A 19841-nucleotide genomic window follows, 5' to 3' on the forward strand; every position below is an offset into this window, starting at 1 on the left:
TTACAGTGTGTTTCAGTGAAAGGATCCCATGGCAGTGGGGTCTTAGATGGTGAAATAAGATGATTTCTCTGGCTGGGAAATTGTGTTCTTTGTAGCTCAGCGCTGCAAAAGCTTTTCTGTTGAGGAGTGAGGAACCTAAGTAATGAAAAACAGAGCTGACAGCCACAGTTTGGAGATAATTAGCAAATTGACTTTCCATGATCACCTAATTTTATTATCAGTTAAATTAGTTGCTTCTCCTTGTATGTCACTACTCATGCATCTCTAATAACAAATAGCCTTAATAATTACAAGCAATACCTGCTGTGATATGAATAGGATGATATGAAATACAAAATTACTCTAGCCAAGCAGCAGCATGCTGTTAAAATTTGCAGAAATACAAGAAATTCTGGGGACTACTGGGGCACCAGTATCCCTTAGACAGTTTCCAAATGAGAAACTTAACAGCACTTGATCATGTGAACTGAGCATGGCTGAAATGCATTCTACCACCTTACCCAGTTGGTAGTTCTGATATCTATGCAACAAAAAGAAGAGATGGTTAGGAAAGATTCACATATTAGTATGTGTGAGGATGGGGTGTTTGTGAATAAGATATTAAGACAGATACGAACGTATGATTCTATGAAATGCTGAACACACACAGTTATCCCATGTCTGCATCTTCAAACAGCTATGGTTGTAAGTGCTGTTTCTTTTTGTAAGTGCTGGTGTGTTTTACCAGTCTCCAGAACACTTCTAAGCAAACAGTAATAGACAAAGATACCACCATGCAGAGAGGTGCAGTCTTGGCTGAACTGAAGTTGGAATACCTCTGCCTCCCTGAGCTGGCAGCAAGAAAACAAGACACTGAAATAACTTGTAGCTGTTTTTTTCTGTTTTATTTGGAAGAAAAGGTTGTGGGGTTTATTGTGCTAACATTGCACTTAAGTGACTTCTGAGCACAATGGCAGTAAGGAAAGCACACCTAAGAAAGGATACTAAAACTAAGAGAGAAAGCATCTGAAGTACCTATTCCTTGCTGTGCTTGCTTTCACGGTAGTGAATGACATCTGCTGAGTACTGCAGTCTGAATTATGAGCCCCTCAGGAACTGCATCTCAGCAGCAAGCCCAGGGCAAGCAAAGCCCCAGCATCATTTCACGTGGCCCCACTCAAAAGGCTCCCTTTGGCAACAGGTCAAAATCATGTTTTATTGCTTTCACCCACCAACTGCTAGCACAGTCACCTGGGTCTTGTGTTTTTTCACAGACCAGCTCTGGCCAGCCCCTCTCTGGGCCCACCCAGCTGTGCTGGCCTGGCACAGTACTGACCTGAGCCCAGAGGGTCTTGCAGGGGCCAGGCTACAGTTGTAGGTTGCCTCTACCTCTCACTGAATTTTCAGGGCACAGAGAAGGTGCTTGCTGGATGTAGGACCATTCAGCTAGGCTGTTTTTTTCTTGCAGAGGACCTTTGATATGGTGTATCGAAATATTTAAAAAGCAGGAGCAAGATTTGGAACCAGAACCATGTCTTTATGGGAAGTCAGTGGAAAGAGGAGATCCAATGTATCCTGTTCAGTCAAATCACAGCAGGGTACTGAAATGGATGTTGTTTTTAATGGCTTACATGTGGGGATAAATCTCTTTTTCTTTACAGCTTTTTTTCCGAGTCTTTTCTCTGATTTGTAAGCTTTTGAGAAAAGATCTCTGGCCATGTGTTTTACAAGGACACCCTGACCTCTAGTTGCTATGGGGATACAAATAGCCACTTTCTTAATGTCATGTGGAGTTTGCAAAGGAGCTATTTGATCATAAGCATCCATTTTTTTTTTCTGTTTTGTAATACATGAATTCTTTTAGCTCCAACCATACAAGGGGAGCAAGCAGTGGGCAGGCTGGGTTGAGGTCTCCAGGTGTTTGCTAAGACAAAAAGTGCTAAGGACAGGATCTGGCCAAGGGATAGAACAACATAGAAATGTGTGAGCATTCATTTTTCCTACCTGAAGTCACATGGCTGTCACCCTGGCACCTCCACTGATACCCTGCAGAGCCTGGTTAGAGCATACCTAACGTCTCTATAGCAAAGAGTATTAAAATGCCTACAATGCCTGCAACCATTTCCCTTTAAAAGTCTCAGAATTGTGCTTTTCTTGCCTAGGATCTGGCAAGCAGGCTAGTTCTGTTGATTCCTGGAACAGCTGATTTTCTGTGACTGTGCCCAGGCAGGGGATTCCATCCCCTAGAACTCTGCACTGCACCTTGGGTCGCAAAGTCACCTGATTGCATTTTCACTGAAAAAATCTTATAGATATATATATGTGTGTATATATATATGTATATAAGTGCCTGAATTCATTGAGAAGCAGAAGCAGAGCATTCCTCTACCCGACACCTTTTTTTTTTTTTTTTTTTTTTTTTTTTCTCTCCTCTCTGTCTCTCTTAAAAAAAAAAGAAAATTCTTGGACTTTAGCTATATTCTGATTGGGCGATAATGGGAAATTTCTTAAGAGTCAGCATAGTTTTTCTTCATGAAGATCGATTGTTATTAGTGGTTAACAGAATATTATTTGTCATTTAGAGGTCAATTTATGTCACTAGCAGATTGAGCTTTCAATTTTTCTTCTGAAAGCTTAACTCTGCAAGCAGCTGTGAAAATTTAGACAAGCAAAAACCATCAGAAACTTAAAAACAAGCAGGCATACAACATTTAGATGCATATTTTAATATTTCTGATATATTGTTTCTCCCTACCACTAGGGAAAAAAAGAGGGAAAAGGGAAAATAAAAGCCAGGCTCGTGCATTTCAATTTTCCGTGTCGCCTGCTGCAGAAAGTATAATTAAATTTGATCCCTCTGTGAGGCTTTGCATTTAAATTACTGTGTGTGGGCAAGGGAAGGGAACGTGGCTCACCTGCTATTCATTAATAGCAACCAGGGAGGAGAATAGAGAGAAACAAGAAAGTAGATCCTCTGACAAGGCTGGGGCTTGAAGCAAGACTCCCCAGGGCAAATCCTCAGTGTGTGGGGGTGCCGGACAGAGCAGAGCAGAGGGGCAGCAGTGAGCCCCAGGTTCTGCCCGGCCCAGTGCCCACAGGCTGGCTCCCCGGGGCTCGTGTCTACCTGCAGTGCCTGTGCCACACAGCACCCTGCCAGAAGTGTGCTCTGTCCTGCTGGGGTGGTGGCAGCTCAGTCAGGGAGGGGGTGTGGAGAGTCTTTGGACCAAGAGCTAGAGGAAGGGCTGTGTCCTGTGATCCAAGAGCACTGGGCTGGCTCCATGTTTGCAGACACAGTGGTCTGTAGTGAATAGAGAGGTGAGTAATTTATGCCATTTGGTGACAGTTTTTGGAGCTGATCTTCTTATTTGCAGGCAGCATTAGTTGAAAGTTTTAAAGAACATTTTTGATATTGTTGAAACACCGGGTTTTTTTGAGAATTCAGAGTAAAATGAAGAAAGTGAGATTGTATATTACAAACCCAGAAAAAAACCACTTAGGTTTGAATTCAGTGTTCTTTTGCAGCCTCTGATTATTCATGTACAATTCTATTTACATTTTCTGCCTCCATAGTTTCTTTCTAACCAGATTTATGGAATAATTTATGCTCTAAACTTTATTTTTCTTGCCTGAAATTTTGGTATGTTCTGCTTGGCAGGGTTTGTAGATATGTCTGCCTGCCTTAAGAAGAAAATCCAGTCTCATCATTTGATGCTAGGCATAAGTTAGCCTTCTGAGCTGGGAATATTTATTTGAAATCATAGTGCCTCCTGTATTTGTTTTGATGGGAAATCAAGACTATGAGCCATATTACCCAAAATCAAGTTAAAATGTAAGCGTGCATTGAAAACTGGCTAAGTGTCCGTGCTGCATCCTTAAGCCCACATCCAAAATGTGTCATGACAACAGCAACACAAAAGAAGTGAAGGAAAAGTTAAGATTTCCCAAGTGTATGCTAAGCATACCCCAAAGCACCCACGTTTACCCTGGAGTCAAATGCCTGGACCTTCATGTTGTCAGTCTTGTCTAAACCTTACAGGAACTGTTGCTGTACTTGGCCATAGTCAAAGCTTGGCTCACACCACAGCATCTAGGTAGCAGAAAACCCTTTGGACTCACACAGCTACTCACTTCAAAACATTTATGAGAGATCCCCAAAACCTCAAGGACAGTGTTAGTTCTTTTTAAGGATCAGAAATATTCCTTCAGCAAAGGTTCTGCCCAGCAGGAATACCAGTGTAAACTAAGACAACCTTTAACACCATCTACCTGGTGTCCAAAAACACAGGGACTTCTATGGAAAACCTGGTGTAGGTGAGGAGCAAGTTTAAAGGCCTGAACTGATCTTTACTCTGCTGTAGTCTCCAGGCGTCTGTCTTGTTAATGGATTTGAGATTGTTTTCACAAGCATGAACACCCACTGGTGCTTTCAGTACCTTGAGTTCCCTGAGGGAACATAAAACCACATGTATTTGGTTGTGAACACCAGCTCTGAAGTCTGTCTGTGCTTTAGACAAAAAAGGTAATATCCCAGTTTAAATTGATGCAGGAGCTCTTTAGAAAACAAAATTATTTTGATGTCTTATATTAAGAGTCCAGTAGCCTTTAATTCTTCATTTTACATGAGACTAGACACTTTCCTTGGGCCCATATTACTTCTATTGGGCCTTGCACTGTCCTTTTCTGATTTCAGCTATAGGCACTAAAACAAGACACATTGTAACTAATAATAGGCAATTCTAGTAAACAAATTTTGGTGTTTCTCATTTAGACCTGTCATTTAAATCTACTGCAAAGGCAGGAAAAGCAAAGATTCTAGGTATGAAATTTCCTTTTCTTAATGAGGCATTTAAATAGCATATCACATTTATTCTCTGGTTGTTTACATAGGATGTAATTTGTGATGCATTGTTAGAGCCCTGTAAGTCTCAGCTGGGAACAATATCCCAGAGAGCAGAGAGGCCAGTTCTTCTTCAAGCCACATCTCAATAGATTTGCTGCCTTTTCTTTTATTATGTTACTAATTTCAAATGATATCTGTAATCCTGCTAATGAAGTGCAATAACATCAGATGCAGCAGCTGCCAAATAAAAGAGAAATAATGTGAATTTATATTAAAGTTTTAAGTTGATCTTCACTCTTCCCATTGCTAGTTTAAATATTGCTGGTTTTTTTCTGAAGGTCATCTTATTTCTCTGAGCGTTTAACAGGCAGCCTGGCTTTTGTCTTTTAGACACCTTATTCCCTCTGGTTCAATAGGTTATTAGGCATATATTTAAGTCATTCTTTGTCCCAAATGTTTCTTACAGGATCACAGCCAAAACACTCAAAAGACCCCAAGGTGGCATAAAGGCAGGTTAATTATTCTTTTTAATAGATGAGAAGTAAGCTCAAAAGGGAGGAAGTAGTGTGACTCCCATTCATTTTGAATCAAGTCTTAAAGACCTAAGTCTTAACATAATTACATTGATTTCAGTGTGAATTAGGGGGCTTAAAAAATCCCAGCTGGCTTTTATTGTTACCTTTAGAAGACCATAATTCTTTCTTTAAAAATTGGACCCTGCAAGTTTTGTTGAAGGTGCTGTGTCACTAAGTGCACTGCTTCTAAACCAGCTGGGTGAGCCCCACCTCAGCCACAGTTTCCTGAATCACTGCATTTCAGAAAGCAGAACTCCAGGGATGTCTGACCAGATGTTTTTCAGACTGACTTAATACCTCTTCTCCATAACTTATAATGAATTTCAAGCACTCAGCAGAAGTGAACTGTGAGTGTCTCATCTGATGCTTGCTCCTATCATTACATCCAATTAACTTGGTAGAAAGGAGTCAGACATCAGCACTCCAGATAGAAATGTCCAAATGCAAGTTCTGGGCTTTAGCAGTACCAACAAGAGGCACGAGAGTCAAGGCTCAAATGGAAGGGTTATTATGATCACAGCTCAAGATGCAAAACAGTGTCTGTGAAGTGCACAGCACCTTCAGGAGGGCTACACCACAGTGTTTTCAGCTCTAGCACTCCATGCCTTGTCTGTCCCTTTTGAAAACTGGCCTGAATTTGTTTTCTGTAAATCCAATGCAGAGTGAAGGGTTAGGGAAATGGGGGAGGGAAGGGAAAAGGGTAAATATTTTGGAGTCTAAGTATAAGGTAAATTTTAAGTAATTTTGAAGATTTCAATCTTGAGTTTAACTCAGTTTGGTGTCTTCTTTCAGCTCTCTTAGGTCAGTGACACCTTTCTCATTCCCTGACTGTCTGTTACAAAAGCAGTGAAAGTATTCCCAGCTTTTGCAGGTCTGTTCCAATTATTGTGACAGCTAAGTCGTAAATTTGAGCTTTAAAAATCTATACCAGCAGACAGACTCTTGTTATTTTTTTTAGAGAAATTTGCCCAAATATGCCACAAATAAGCTGTGAGGAGGTCACCTTCTTGATAGGTCTCCCTGCACAGATCAGAAATTAAGCCTCACAGACTGGCTGGCCTCGTGGCTAAAGCAGCCTGCCAAGGCAAGAATGTAGGTCTGTGTTCTGACATGCACGCACTGCAGATGCAGTAAGCAATTTACTCACAGATTAGATCTCTGATTGCGAATGGAGAGGAAGATGGTAGTGAATAGTTTGAGTTTTATGGCAGGAGCTGTTGCTTGGTTTGTGCTTAGCTTTGCAAAACAAAAAGTAAAGTATTTAAATATATACAAGCCTCACTGTGGCAGTAACAAGAAAATGGAGGAGTTCATAATAAGCAGAGTTGTATTGACAGGCATGGAGAAATAAAAAGAGCTTAGAATTGTCTCATTTGAGGGATCCTGAAATTCATCATAAACCAGGTTCCTATTGCTATCTGCTGTATGACTGAGACAAAAGAAAAATGAAGTGTAAAAATATATAAGATGAAAAAAAAATCATTGTGTTTCCTCCTAATCTAGGAGGAAACAAAATCAACATAGATGAATGAGCAATTTACCCAGATGAAATGACTGTACTTGTTAGTGCCCATTTGCAGTAACTGTTGCAGTAACTGTCCCTCCCCAATGATTTGCCTTCATTCTTAATTTCTAGTTGTGTTGTTACAAATACAGAGAGGGGAAAATTAATTGAAAACAATAGTTGGATGTGACTGCCAGCCAAATGTGAATCTCTACTGAAGACATAATGTTGGGCCTCTGAGCTCTGAAGTCAGCCAGCAGGATCTTCCCTGACCCTTTAAAGCCCATTTCTACATGGGGTTCAGCTGTCACTTTGGTCCAGCATGAACCACTTGGGATAAAAGTGAGGTGGGAAGAAGTTTGAGATTTTAAAAGCCATAGACTTTGTAGCTGCCTTTCAGACTCAGGAGTGCATCCAGCTCAAGGTGACTCAAAGCAGGATCAGATCTCTTTCCAAAATTTTGGCTTTTCCAAAGCCCTATTTGCTAATGAAGGGCAGAGGGAAGATTCCTCTGGAAGGCTGTATGCCCTAGATATTACTTATTTGGGTCTCTTCAGTTTGGGAGACATATGAAGGGCTCCTGGTTGATTGACAGGCCAAAATTATGAACTCAGATTGGGAAAGCCATAAATAGCATAATTCAGCATCTCTGTGTCCCCATCAGCTGTATTCAACGGGCGTATGAGTCTCTCCAGGCATCAAAAGTGGCAGAATTCATTAACTTTCTTCAACTTGAGAATCCAGTTGTAATAGCTTAGAGAAATAGAAGGAACTGCAGGTTCTCAGCAAGGCTCTGTTATCAGTTATCTTGATTATACAGAGCAGGTAGGTGAGGCACTGACTTAGCAGTCACCATTCTCTCTGGTTCTGCTCTTAATGACTAATCCCCACAGCATCCTTCCTCACCTCTGAGCTTTGCAGTATAACATCATGGACAGCCTCTAGAAAGGAATTATGTGGTGCAGTCACACAACAGCTCTGCATCCAGCTCTTGTGATTTAGCACAGGTCTGGCAAAATACAGAGTTATTCCATGACCCCTTGCTCTTGGAATCATGCTACCAGCTCTCAGATGTCATAAAAAACAGGGAAGTTGCAGATTCAGAGAATGAAACCCACTAGCAGATTACTTGGAAAGGAGAAAAGAAAGAGAACTTGCTCTGCTAAATGATTAGTTTTAGTACACCCTTTAATAAGGCTTGATTTGTCATTTCTAAGCAATTAGAGATTCTTTTCCTTGCTCTTCACCAGGCACATGGAAGTCAGTGGGAGTGTTTGGCAGACTTGGTGAAATGGCATGTTAGAAGGGCCTGCACAGGAGCCTCTGATCTTGTTTCTGTGCAGGGAGTCAGATGAGGTAAACTCGGGTGGCCTGGGAGGGTAAAGGCATCTATAGGGCTGCCTGTTCTTCTATGGCTTCTGAGGAACATGCAGAGGGGAGCAGTAAGCAAGGCTGGGCAGATGAACACACCCTAACACACTGCTCTACAGGAGGAGACTAAAAGAGAGATTATTGCCCAAAGTGAGGAATTAATTGCACTGATTTTGCCTTGTGCTCTCTCTAGAGGAAATCAACAGCAAATACCTCAGTGGTTTTCCAGGGACCATAGCTCATAGGATTGCTATAGAAATACCTGTAAGGAGCATTTGTAAGATGGCACAGCTGCCTTCTCAGGTATCTCAGTGTTCAGAAATTATGCTGTTTATTCTTGAGTGCCATCTACTGACAATTTCTATCTTAATGCTCTACTTCCATTGACAGTGCTTATTTTAAATGTCCTGTGTGACATCTATTAGCTTAGATAGAGGGTCCTGCAATTTTGGAGCTGAAGTATTAGGAATTAGTATTTTACTGGGACAGCTGGCAGCTTGTGATGTTACTTATTCCTTGAGCACCTCATTCTCCACTGCAGGCAGAGGTACTCTGCACATGATGTTTTCAATTCTCTCTTCAACTTCCTTTCTTCCTTCCACCCATTGCCAGGCTTCCTTCCATCTTCCCTTCCCTCCCTGACTTCTTCTTCACCCTAAAGGTCAATTTCTCACCTCCCTAAGATCTCTTTTTTGAGTTTAAAACTCCAGTGTGTTATGTCCTTGCACAGGAGATTGCACCCAAGAGTTTGCTACAGTATTCTCCCCTCTCCCTTCCTTTTCTTTCAAGAGCTTTTTCAGCAATTTTCATCCAGCAACCTTGAAAATATGCACTGATCACTGACTCCACTATATTACCTGTACTAGGTGTATTTTATTTTGAATTTATATATTTGAATTAGCATTATTATTACAGTTTTTACTTTATCTGTAAGGTTTCCGCCCTTATCAGTCCAATGTATTTTGCAAAGATAAAAATAAATTAAAGGTGAAGAGTTATTGCCAAGGACAAGTGCTTGCAAAGTTTAGCCTAAAAGGTAGTTCTTTCTCCACTGAAAATGTAATCTTTATAGATAAAGAAAATGCCAGGTACCTAACTCATTATAAGCAAATCAGAAAATGGATCAAGAGTCTTCCTTCTTATACACTTTTTGTTAGTAAAGTCACCTAGTGCACAGCACCAATTTGAGGCTTCTTTGGCCATAACATAGGTAATACAGTGATGGCCAGTAACACCCAGGCACTGAGCTGCCACTCAGTTTTTGGCAGAAAATATCAAGCAGTAGAAGTGTAGACATTTGTCTGCAATATACCTGTTGTGAAACTGCTTCCCAAAGGACTTTGCTGAGGTTAAAACTGTAAGTAGGTTTACAAAGGATTAGACAGATTCGTGATGTTTGCTATTAAGGATGACAGCCTGGATCTAACATCTGTTACAAAAAGCCCCTATAGAGTTGATGGCTGGAAGGCTGTAACAGGGAAACTGCTGCCAGGGACAGTGGCTGCAGAGACAAGGGGCTGGTTCACAACAGCCATCTTCAGTCTGGAGAAAGCCTTGGAATTCCCATAGAAATGAGAGTATGTCTTCAGTGGGTATTGTCCCCTAGGAGTTCATCCATCCCAAATCTCCAGTTATGGAACTGGATTGCTCCTCTAAACTGAGTGTCACAGAAAGCACGGGGTTCATGTTTCCCTGAGTAGTTTCAGCAGAGGTGGTTTTTCTGAAGTGAGGTCTGAGTTGTATTTCAATATTTGTTCTTGGAATTCTAAATCCATATTCTGCCTTTCATATAACCATGGGTCAAAACTAGTGTTTCACTGACTTAGAAACTACCAAACTACATGCTGCGTGTCACTTGCATCCCTTTTATTTTATTTTAATGATTAACAGGCTCCTGTCCTGAAATTCACAATTCAGTCTTTTTTCCTCATCTTGAATCAGGCAGTGAAAACCAATCAGTGACAGAGACAATACTTGTGAAATTGCTGCACAGGGGTTCCTCTCACTAAAGGGCTGACAAGATACCAGCTCAGGAGAAAACTTAATTGCATGGGTGATCAAAGGAGAGTGCACGAAGACGTAGACTTTATGGGGGTGTGCATGGGAGTGTGTTTTAGCAAGAGATTATAGGGGAACGTGTGAATCTGGCACACATGAAAATGACAGAAATGAATGCATGAGCATTCAAAAAATAGCATGGAAACCAAAGGCATCCACAGATCAGCTTCAGCCCCTTCTCAGCTCTTGCCTAAAAAGAACTGTATTCCATTAGCTGTCATCCTCCAAGCTGTATGAAGAGAAAAAGGGGAAGGCTTGTTCTTTGTTAGTGGGAAAGCAGGAGGGGGGAACCTCATGAGACAACATCCAGGCTGAACTGGAAAAGAGAGATCAAAGCAATGAGCTGGAATGGGAAGAAAGAACACAGGCCACTGATACAGTGTACTCCTGAGAATAGGAGGAATTAATATAAAAACCGGAGAGCTGAAAAAGCATTGAATGCAGAGGCCAGCCCTTCCCTGTGCTGGGAAACAGTACTGTCAAGAGTTTCAGCTCACATTTTGTATCATCCTTTGTTGTGTTGCTTGCTGTCTTCCTTTGTACTCAGCTCCACTTACATCACTAGCAGTATTTGAGGAGCAAGATACCTCTAAATATGAAAAGAGGCACCATACTATATATACAGAATTGCACCATTTTAGCCCAAATCCATTAAAAACTTAATTCCAGATAAACTGGCATAAACCCACGTTCCAGTGATCTTCATTATTTAAGCTGCATCAGTATAGATCAAGTTTCAGTTGATTTAATGAAGTCCAAGCAGAAATGCCCTGCATTTCACAAGCTGATGGGAGGACATACTCTTACTGAAATATGAAAACACTCAGTCTTTTCATATTCAGCTGTAGGGATTTTGAAGTTGAGGTCTTCTGCCATTTACAAGCCCTTAGAGGGAGTCAAAACAAGTAGTTTTAGAGCAGTCAGGTCAACAGCCTTTTGCTTCATCAGCTGAGACTTCATGCAACCAGAGGAGCCTTCAGCTTTAGTGTTTTATAAAGTTCTGAGGGCAGAGGAGAAGCATATTTCTTCTACTTATCTGTCTCTGAACTCAGAATATTAGTGTCTTACTAAACCTTTTTTTTTTTTTTTTTTTTTTCAAAAGAAATATAGCCTTTATTTGAATATTCTTTTTTGTAAAACTAATGAAAGCCCATCATCTAAGACACTTACTCCAACAGTAAACTGCCTTTTGGAACCGAATACCTCATTCCTAATTTGAGTGTGTCCCTAGCCTTCACTTCCAACCCTCAATTCCTATTGCCCCTTTTTCTGCTCAATACCTTTGCAGTTCTAAGAAATTCAGTTCAAGTAAATTGGCCTTGCACAGACCTGCACATCTCAAATGTGGGTGTCATCCAGTCCTTATCACAAGTAGCACCTTTCTTTCCACAGGCAAGAGTGGAAGAAAATATTTCTCAGTCTAGGATGGCAATTAGGATTTCTATAAACACACTGCAGCAGTACTTGAGCATTTCAGAAGGCAAAGGGGACACAAATACATTCTGTAGGTTTCAGGTATATTTGGCCTCAAAACCCTGACCATGAATTCAGTGGATAAAGGTAAATGCCATTTTGGTGCTCAGCTACTTTCACTGCTCTTTCTTCCCACCTTCCCAACCACCTCACTCTAGTAAGGGCAGGAGGCAAGTGTCTAGGAGCAGGCAGAAGGGAAGCATCCAACAGAGATGCTTTCATCTGGGAGGAAGAGAAGAGAGAAAGAAGAGCGAGGAGAAGAGAGAGGAGAGGAGAGAGTTTTCAAGCATGATTGCATGAATCTCTTCTCATGTACAAGGTCCATATCTGCAGCCTTTTGTACAAAAGTTACCCTCTCCCCCACTTTCTCCCCTTCTCATGGATATGAAAAACAAACAAACAAAAAAGTAGTACTAGAAGAAAGGGCAAGAATGTTGCTCTGATCATTAAGGAACCTGCAGGTGGCTGAGTCAGTTGGGAAGTGTCAAATTGGCTGCAAAATGCCAACTCAGTAATTTAATCTCTGTGCTTGAGTTCCCCACTATAGTGGTTGTTTGGTCTGCATGGGCTGCTTATGGCCTTCTTCAAGCAACCTCATGTTATCAAAGCTTATCTATTATAACACTGAAAGGGCAGGTGCAGTGCTGGCCTTGAATTGATACTGGGTAATGTTAAAAAAAGAATAGAAAAGTATTGCCCCTCATGGGCTGGCAGTGATAAATTATGCAGCCTTCTCCTTCCAGCCTCTCACATTTTTGATAGCTACAGTAGAACTTCAGTGTAAACACTGCTTTTATTTAGCACTGGAGCTGTCAAGCAGTCTCAGCTTTCATGAAAAATAAATTTGAAAATTTCTCCAAGCTGAGAGGCCTCTAACCATGACTCCAGCCTGCTAGCCATAGTACTTACATGCTTTTTGAAATTTGAGTTTCACATCAAGAAGGGTGGATGATGGAGACACCTGGAAATGAAAGCAAAATGCATGCAGATTAATTTCTCTCTCTTCTTCACTCTGCAAATCAGAAAATGGATCAAGAATCTTCCTTCTTATATACTTTTTGATAGTAAAGTCACCTCGTGCACAGCACCAATTTGAGGCTTCTTTGGCTTCCTCACCTCTTCTAACAAAGAGATAATTCGATTTGTCTGCAAGCTCCTGAGGCAGTAATGAAGCAAGTCAGCAGCATTGCTCTCATATGTTTGTATGCTACTAAGGACTGTCCACAGTTGGTTTACATTTTACCTGGACCACCTCTGCTTTGCCAATGGAAGGGTCAAGTCCCACGGGTCAAGAGGGAAAGCTTCTGGCCCTGTTTGAGGCAGTAACTGCCCCACGCTCAAACCAGAGGGAGAACATGAGGCTTGTTTAAAGTTACGTTGTGGGACATCTCTTAAAGACATGAAAGGGTTTTCCTGAGGGGTTCAGCAGCAAGGGTGACAGGTTGTGTCCCTCCTGCCTGAAATGAGGCTGCTGCTTCGTGCTGCTGTTCATGTACACTGAAGCAGTTCAGGTATCACACATCAGGTGTTAGATGGCAGGCCTTTAAGGCTCTATTTATTATTTATATTGATTTCATTGTGTCATAACAGATGAAAATATTCCATTGTATTATTCCAGTACATTCATGATTTGCAATAAGCTGTGAATTATCTTTGATGCAATAAGGCAAATGTGCAGCTTGGTTAAAATGTCATTTGGGACAATTTCCCCTGTTGGGAATGAGAACATTTTCACACTGGCTGGGATTTAGAGATACCCCTGTGGCAATGTTCACTCTTCTGGTAGCATAGCTGCTTCTCCTACTGGCCAGAATGGCTTACATTCATGAAGAGCTGAAGCACCACCACTGTCTCAGGAATTCATTCTCTCCTTTTCTCTGAACTTTGAATCAAGCTTTAATTTTTAAAATAATTCATTGTATTTCACTCTCTCCTCCCCACCCTGTCACTTAAAGGCACTTCTTAGCTTTGAAAATTAGTAGTAGGTGAAGTAGTAGTCTTCTGTCTGGCTTCTGTAATCCTTCACATTATGCTTTTACAAATGCTTAGTGACCTAAAGGTACCAGCATCTCCCATCCCCAGTCTCTCTCTTCCAGCTCCTCCACTTGGGTCACAACAACCCCATGCCTGGGGAAGAGCAGCTGGGAAGCTGCACAGAAGAAAAGGACCTGGTGGTGCTGGTTGACAGCCAGCTGAATGTGAGCCAGCAGGGTGCTTGGGTGGCCAGGAAGGGCCACCAGCAGTGGCGAGGCCACACCTCGAGTGTTCAGTTCAGAACTGCATTCAGTTCTGAACCCTTCCCTACAAGAAAGACATTGAGGTACTGGAGGGAGTCCAGAGAAGGGCAATGGAGCTGGTGATGGGTCTAGAACAAGTCTTATGAGAAGCATTTGAGGGAACTGGGGTTGTTTAGCCTGGAGGAAAAGAGGCCGAGGGGAAACCTCATTGCTCTCTACAGCTGCTTGAGAGGAGGCTGCAGCAAGGCCAGGCTGAGTCTCAGCAAGGTCAGATAGCACGAGAGGAAATGGCCTGAAGTGACACCAGGGGAGGTTTAGATTAGATATTAGGGAAAATTTCCTCACCAAAAGGGTTGTAGGGCACTGGAACAGGCTGCCAAGAGGAGTGGCCCAGTCACCATCCCTGGAGGTGTTTAAAAGACATGTAAAGTTGATGCTTAGGGACACAGTTGAGTGGTGGACTTGGCAGTCCTAGGTTAACAGTTGGACTCGTTTCTCTTAGATGTCTTTTCCATCAAAAGCAGTTTTATGATTCCTGCACAGCTTAGGAAGCAAGCTCTCTTCTCTAGGCCTTATGAAGTTTTCTGGAAAGGAGGGCCACTGTGTAGTATCCAAAACCTGAGTTTGCACCTCTGCTCATAGCTTAACTCAGAAAATCATAGACCCCTACTGAGGCTTTTGATGGGAGAAAGCTTTCTCTGCTGCTTTCCCCAGACATGATTTATTCTATAAAAACTGTATTGTGTAATACTTTCTGCTTTAAAAGCAACTCATGCAAAATTAATTACATTGCACTATATTTGTGGGAAAAGATGTTTTACTACAAGATAATTTGAAGAAAATAATATTGTATGATGAGTGCTATAACATAAACAGTTATAAGTTGCCTTAACAGCATTTATAAATCAAATCACTGCATATCAGTAACTTTAACCTACATCAGGCTTTTGGAATAATGTACAAACAAAACAACTTTTAGCAGCTATGTATTTTTCTGAAGTTGTGACTGATGATGAAAAATGTGAAATAATTTTCTTTCCTTTTAAAGTCTTGTTGAATTCCACATGTTTTGATGCATTCTATTGCTTTTTTGGAATTAATATAGGAATCAAAATCCATAGATATTTTGGGACTCTCACTAAAAATATTTCTAACAAGAAAGCACTAATTACTTGTCCTCTCTTCTTTGCAAACAGGCAGGAATTCCACCCATGGAAATTAATAAATTGTTAGGAAAAAACTGATGTTTGATAATCTAGGCTCACCCGTCATTTTACACTGCCCAAAAAAAGAGATTTATTCTTTGCTTTCAATACTTCTTTCACTCCTTATGCAAGAAAACTGTACAACTCACGTTTGAAGTACAGATCATCTGAAAAAAAAAGCAGTATTTGCATGTTCAAGAGCCTGAACACTGACCCACAAGATGCCTAGCTGTTCCTTATCACCCCTTGTATGGGCCAAATTTATCAGGTAAATTGGCCTAATAGTGGCTTTCAGCCACCAGTTCTTGCACGGCCTCTGTCTGCTTGGGTAAACACCTTTCTGTCCTGAGGACTCCTCTCCTGGGCTCTGGAGGGATCTCAGGTCAGACAAGATGATGCTCTGGGTACAGCCGAGGTCAGTGGCCTGGCCTGCCTTCCCTGGGGAGTGGCAGGAAAAAGCCCCAGGCTCTGTCCTTCAGCCTGACCTGTGTGCCCGGGCTCTTGGCCTCTCACAGCCAGGGCACAGGGCAGGAGGCCACTTGTACATCTTGGAGCTGCAGTGCCTCTTGTCCCCCTGCTGCCATTGCAGTGGGTACCTTTGCCACATGAGTACAGTCACAGCTTACCTACTCTGAGCATTTAAGGACAGCAGGAAAGGGGAAAGAGTTGTAGCCTAAGTTCAGTTTTTCCTTCTCACTCCTTTCTGAAGCCTTTTTCCACCTGCCAAGTAGCCCTCTTTAGTCTATAAACTGCTGATGCCTTCTGTCCTGCCAGAAGCAGTAGTCTGAGGACATTTTTTTAGAACTGGAAAAAAAAATTTTTGAGGCAAGTTTGAGTCTCCTCCCTCATATCCCCATCCCCAAAATCTGAGGCCTCCTCCATGACATATCAGCTCAAAATTAGCTCCTATACCAAGAGCAAATCTGAGAAAAAAAATCTCACACTACTGTTATTTCCCTTTTACATTCTTTTAAGTAACTCACTGGAAAAGTCTTAGAGCACCAAAGTGCTCTCACAATGTCATATCCATAGCAGGGGAAGTCCCCAAAGCTGGTTAACAATATTAAATAATAATAAAAAAATAATATTCCTATAAAAAATTCTATGTTCAAAGTACACATGTAAAAATGAATTGCCAGTGGTGCTGATTCTTGTGAGTTTACTTGAAGTTTTCCAAGATTACATACTTTTCCTCAAGACCCAGCTCCTGAGGGGGATGATCATGGGGCAAAGTAAACTTTCCTCTTCTACTAGTTTCTTTCAGTATTTTTTTTCTGACTTTCCTGACTGTGCAAAAGCTTGCAGTAGGGTGTGAATGTATCTTACAGGCTTTAAAAACACAGTCAAATATGTCTTTATTCCGTTCCTTTAAACCAGTCTTAAAGACAATCAAGACCACTAGGTTCACTTGATATAAGTAACAGATCCTTTCCCAAGGTATCAGATGGGTTAGAAAGACAAGAGGAATTTTATTTTCATTTTACAGATGGAGAATTAATTCACAGTTACTTTTGTTGAATCCAGAGCCTATTGGTATCAACTGATTGCTAACACAACTCTTCTAAATCCCTGACTCTGCATTGAGCATAAGACATCTTATCTTTCTAAATACTGGAACGAGTTAGATGGATCATCACTTTGCAGACTTTGGAGAGCTCCCACTAATCTGAATAGGATTCATATGCATATGCAAGAGACTCACAGAAATCAGCCCTCTGGAAGCAGTGACTGGCATTTAACCACATAGCATTATTTACCTAATCACTATTCCTGAGCTTCTGTTTGGTGGAGAAGGAAAAGGGGTCTTCTCTCTGCCATTATAGTATAGTTTTTCCCTTTAGGTTTATTAATCCAAGAATATTTACTAACATATTTGCTAAATCATAACAGTCTCAGCTACTAACAGTCTGCAGAAAGAGCATAAATACATACATTTCAAAATCTATGGTTCTTATTCACTCCTATTATAAATCCTGACAAGTAGTAATTACATGCAACCACAAGAAATGAAGCTAATCATAATTATCTTACAAACAGAAAACAGGCATTAGAAGTGTCATGTTGGGTCCGTATCAATGTTACATTTAATTAAGCAGGTGATTATGCATAATCCAGTAAAATTGTCTCTTGTTTGCTCTAATAACCAGCTGAAATTGAGTTCACCAATACTAACAAGTGTTGATGGAAGTAAGGAACTCAATGCCTGTACTTTCAGGGTTGCCTTAGGAGGGGATTATAATGGCAGATTAAGGGATTTAGACAGGTGAATTTGCATTCAAAATCCAAATTCTTTAGGCAGTCTTGGAAATCTTGGCTTTGCACTATACGTGCACCAGTCCCTTGGTACTGGGCAAAATAAATAGCTATGTCACTTGGACATGGATTCCTCAGCAGATTCTTTCAGGTTTTTCCATTTCTCCTAAAATACCCAATCTAAACCTCCCTTGGTGCCACTTGAGGCCATTTCCTCAAATCCTCTCATCCTGTCCTGTGTTACTTGGGAGAAGAGACTGACCCCCACCTTGCTACAACCTCCTCTCAGGTAGTTGTAGAGAGCAATAAGGTCCCCCCTCAGCCTTCTTTTCCCCAGACTGAACAACCCCAGTCCCCACAGATGGTCCTCAGAAGACTTGTGCTCTAGGCCTTTCGCCAGTTTCATTGCCCATGTCCATGGCTTGGAGAAGGTGAGGAAAATCTCCAGGCTCATCAAAATTCAGAATAATGCTTAAAATGTAGGTGTGCTAGTGTATCAGCAGATGGCAGTTCTTCTGTGCATCACAGGATTCCTGAAATATGGCTCTTCACCTAATTTGGTTTCTGTTAATATGTTTCTTTTAATGACACCATAGGAAAGCCTATGATAAGAAACAGACTCAGTCCTTTTTCTTAAATCAAAACATGATTCAGTATGTTATTTAGATAAAACGTTTTTACTAACTGTGTAAATATCACTGAGTAAATTAAATAATGCAAATGCTATCATTCAAGCTGGTATTAATACTCAATACTTTTTTTTTTTTTTTTGACAATTTTTTAAATGTTTCCTCTTTGGCTCAATTAAAGAAAACCTCAATATTTTTCTTCATTAAGAAAAAAACCCACAAATGAGATATTTACCTTTAACTAGACATACAAATTGCAAAAACACCCTTTAAACAATCAAGAACATTAGAAATCTGGTAGTATGACGCCCTGCGTATTTCAAAGGCTTAATTATTTATTCATTTGAAGCAAACTTATGTGCTGGTTCCAGCTGTTGCCAGTGAGGGTAAGGGAATTTTTTTTTTTCTTCTAGCAAAACAGTAAGCCTTAAAACTCCACTATGCTACTGAACAATTCTGTAGTCTAAATAGATTAGGGTTCCCATTTTTATGTCACACAAGCAACCAGCTCTTCTACTGATAGACAACCAATCACAAAAACTGTGATGCAAATGTTTATGAAAATTTTTTTCTGCTGTTTAATATCTTGTCAACTTTCTTTCTACCCAGTCCTCTCATCCTACTTATACAACTGGACTATATATAGTTTATGATTTTTTGATGCACATTGTTATAACGGAAAAGCCACTTCCTTTAGCTCGGACTCTGTGTTTAAAAATACAAAATTTTTTTTTAATTACCAGGTTCCTACTTGATCTTAGGAGGGTGTAGATGAATACATTTAGATACCAAGAAGGAACCACAGAATTGCAGTGATGCTAAACTTTACAAATGTATTAAAACTCAATATCCACTCTGAAGTAGACATTTAAGTATCATGCTCTGAAACAAAATCTGTAATCTCAGTGTCATGACACAGCCTAATCACATATCTTGACTTTACAAAGCAGCCAGGACGTCTAAAAGAAATGAGCATTGGATTATTTGGATAAAGCTGGGAGATTAACAGCCAAGGGCTGTGACTAATGAGAAGTTCATAGTATCTCCTAGAGGAAAAAAATTCTGCTTTTTCTAGATAAAAAGTTTTTTTACCTTTTCTAGAGAAATTTTTCTTCTAAAAAAAAATGTACTTCTATTACAGAATGAAAACAGAATCCCTGAACTGGCACTATGTGAACCAAGTACACCCCCAGCATGCTGGAAAAGTAATTCACTTACCTTGTCCACAATGCAGATCTGCTTCTTGCTTTGTACATCAAGAATTTCTACTTCAAAGTAAGTGATTTTTGAATGTTTGAGCACTGGTGGTGGTTTGACGTGGCCAGTAGAGACCGCAAGCTTAGAGAAACTGAAAATAGAGGGTTTGTCATTTTGGGACATGGGCAGAGCTCCTTCACGAGCTGCAAGATCCTCCTGGTGTTCTGGAGTGCTGGGTTTCTGCCTCCCCTGCATGGTGTGACCCAGCACTTGTGATTGTCATACCAATAGGAGACAGTTCCGGGGGCAAAATGTTTCCTCCCCCCATTAGTTAAATGCAGTCACAAACTAGTGAGACTCAAAAGGTCAAGTGGTGTTCCTTTTAAAGAGTATTGTCTTATTTAGCAGGAGTGAAAACAATGGCTCTGTGATCCATGTCTATATTTAACCTGCTCTTGTAACGTGCTGTATTGCTGCTGCTTTGTTTGTGGGGCTTTTTAATTTAAACCTCTAGAAATAA

The 19841-nt window shown here is 40.8% G+C and overlaps 1 protein-coding gene across 1 annotated transcript in view; it reads right to left on the minus strand.

The window, feature by feature from the left end:
* TECRL (trans-2,3-enoyl-CoA reductase like) overlaps window positions 1-19617 on the minus strand; it is a 45292-nt gene extending 25675 nt beyond the window's left edge. Inside the window, exons 1-2 of the mRNA XM_030449948.1 lie at window positions 19343-19617; window positions 12710-12761 (exon numbers count right to left, since the gene is read on the minus strand). Of these exons, the coding sequence (XP_030305808.1) occupies window positions 12710-12761; window positions 19343-19576 (286 nt within the window). The 5' untranslated portion in view covers window positions 19577-19617. The remainder of the gene's footprint in view (window positions 1-12709; window positions 12762-19342) is intronic.
* Window positions 19618-19841: the final 224 nt, after the last annotated feature.

Source organism: Calypte anna, chromosome 4A, assembly GCF_003957555.1.
Source record: "Calypte anna isolate BGI_N300 chromosome 4A, bCalAnn1_v1.p, whole genome shotgun sequence".
In the NCBI taxonomy this organism is placed as follows: Eukaryota; Metazoa; Chordata; class Aves; order Apodiformes; family Trochilidae; genus Calypte; species Calypte anna.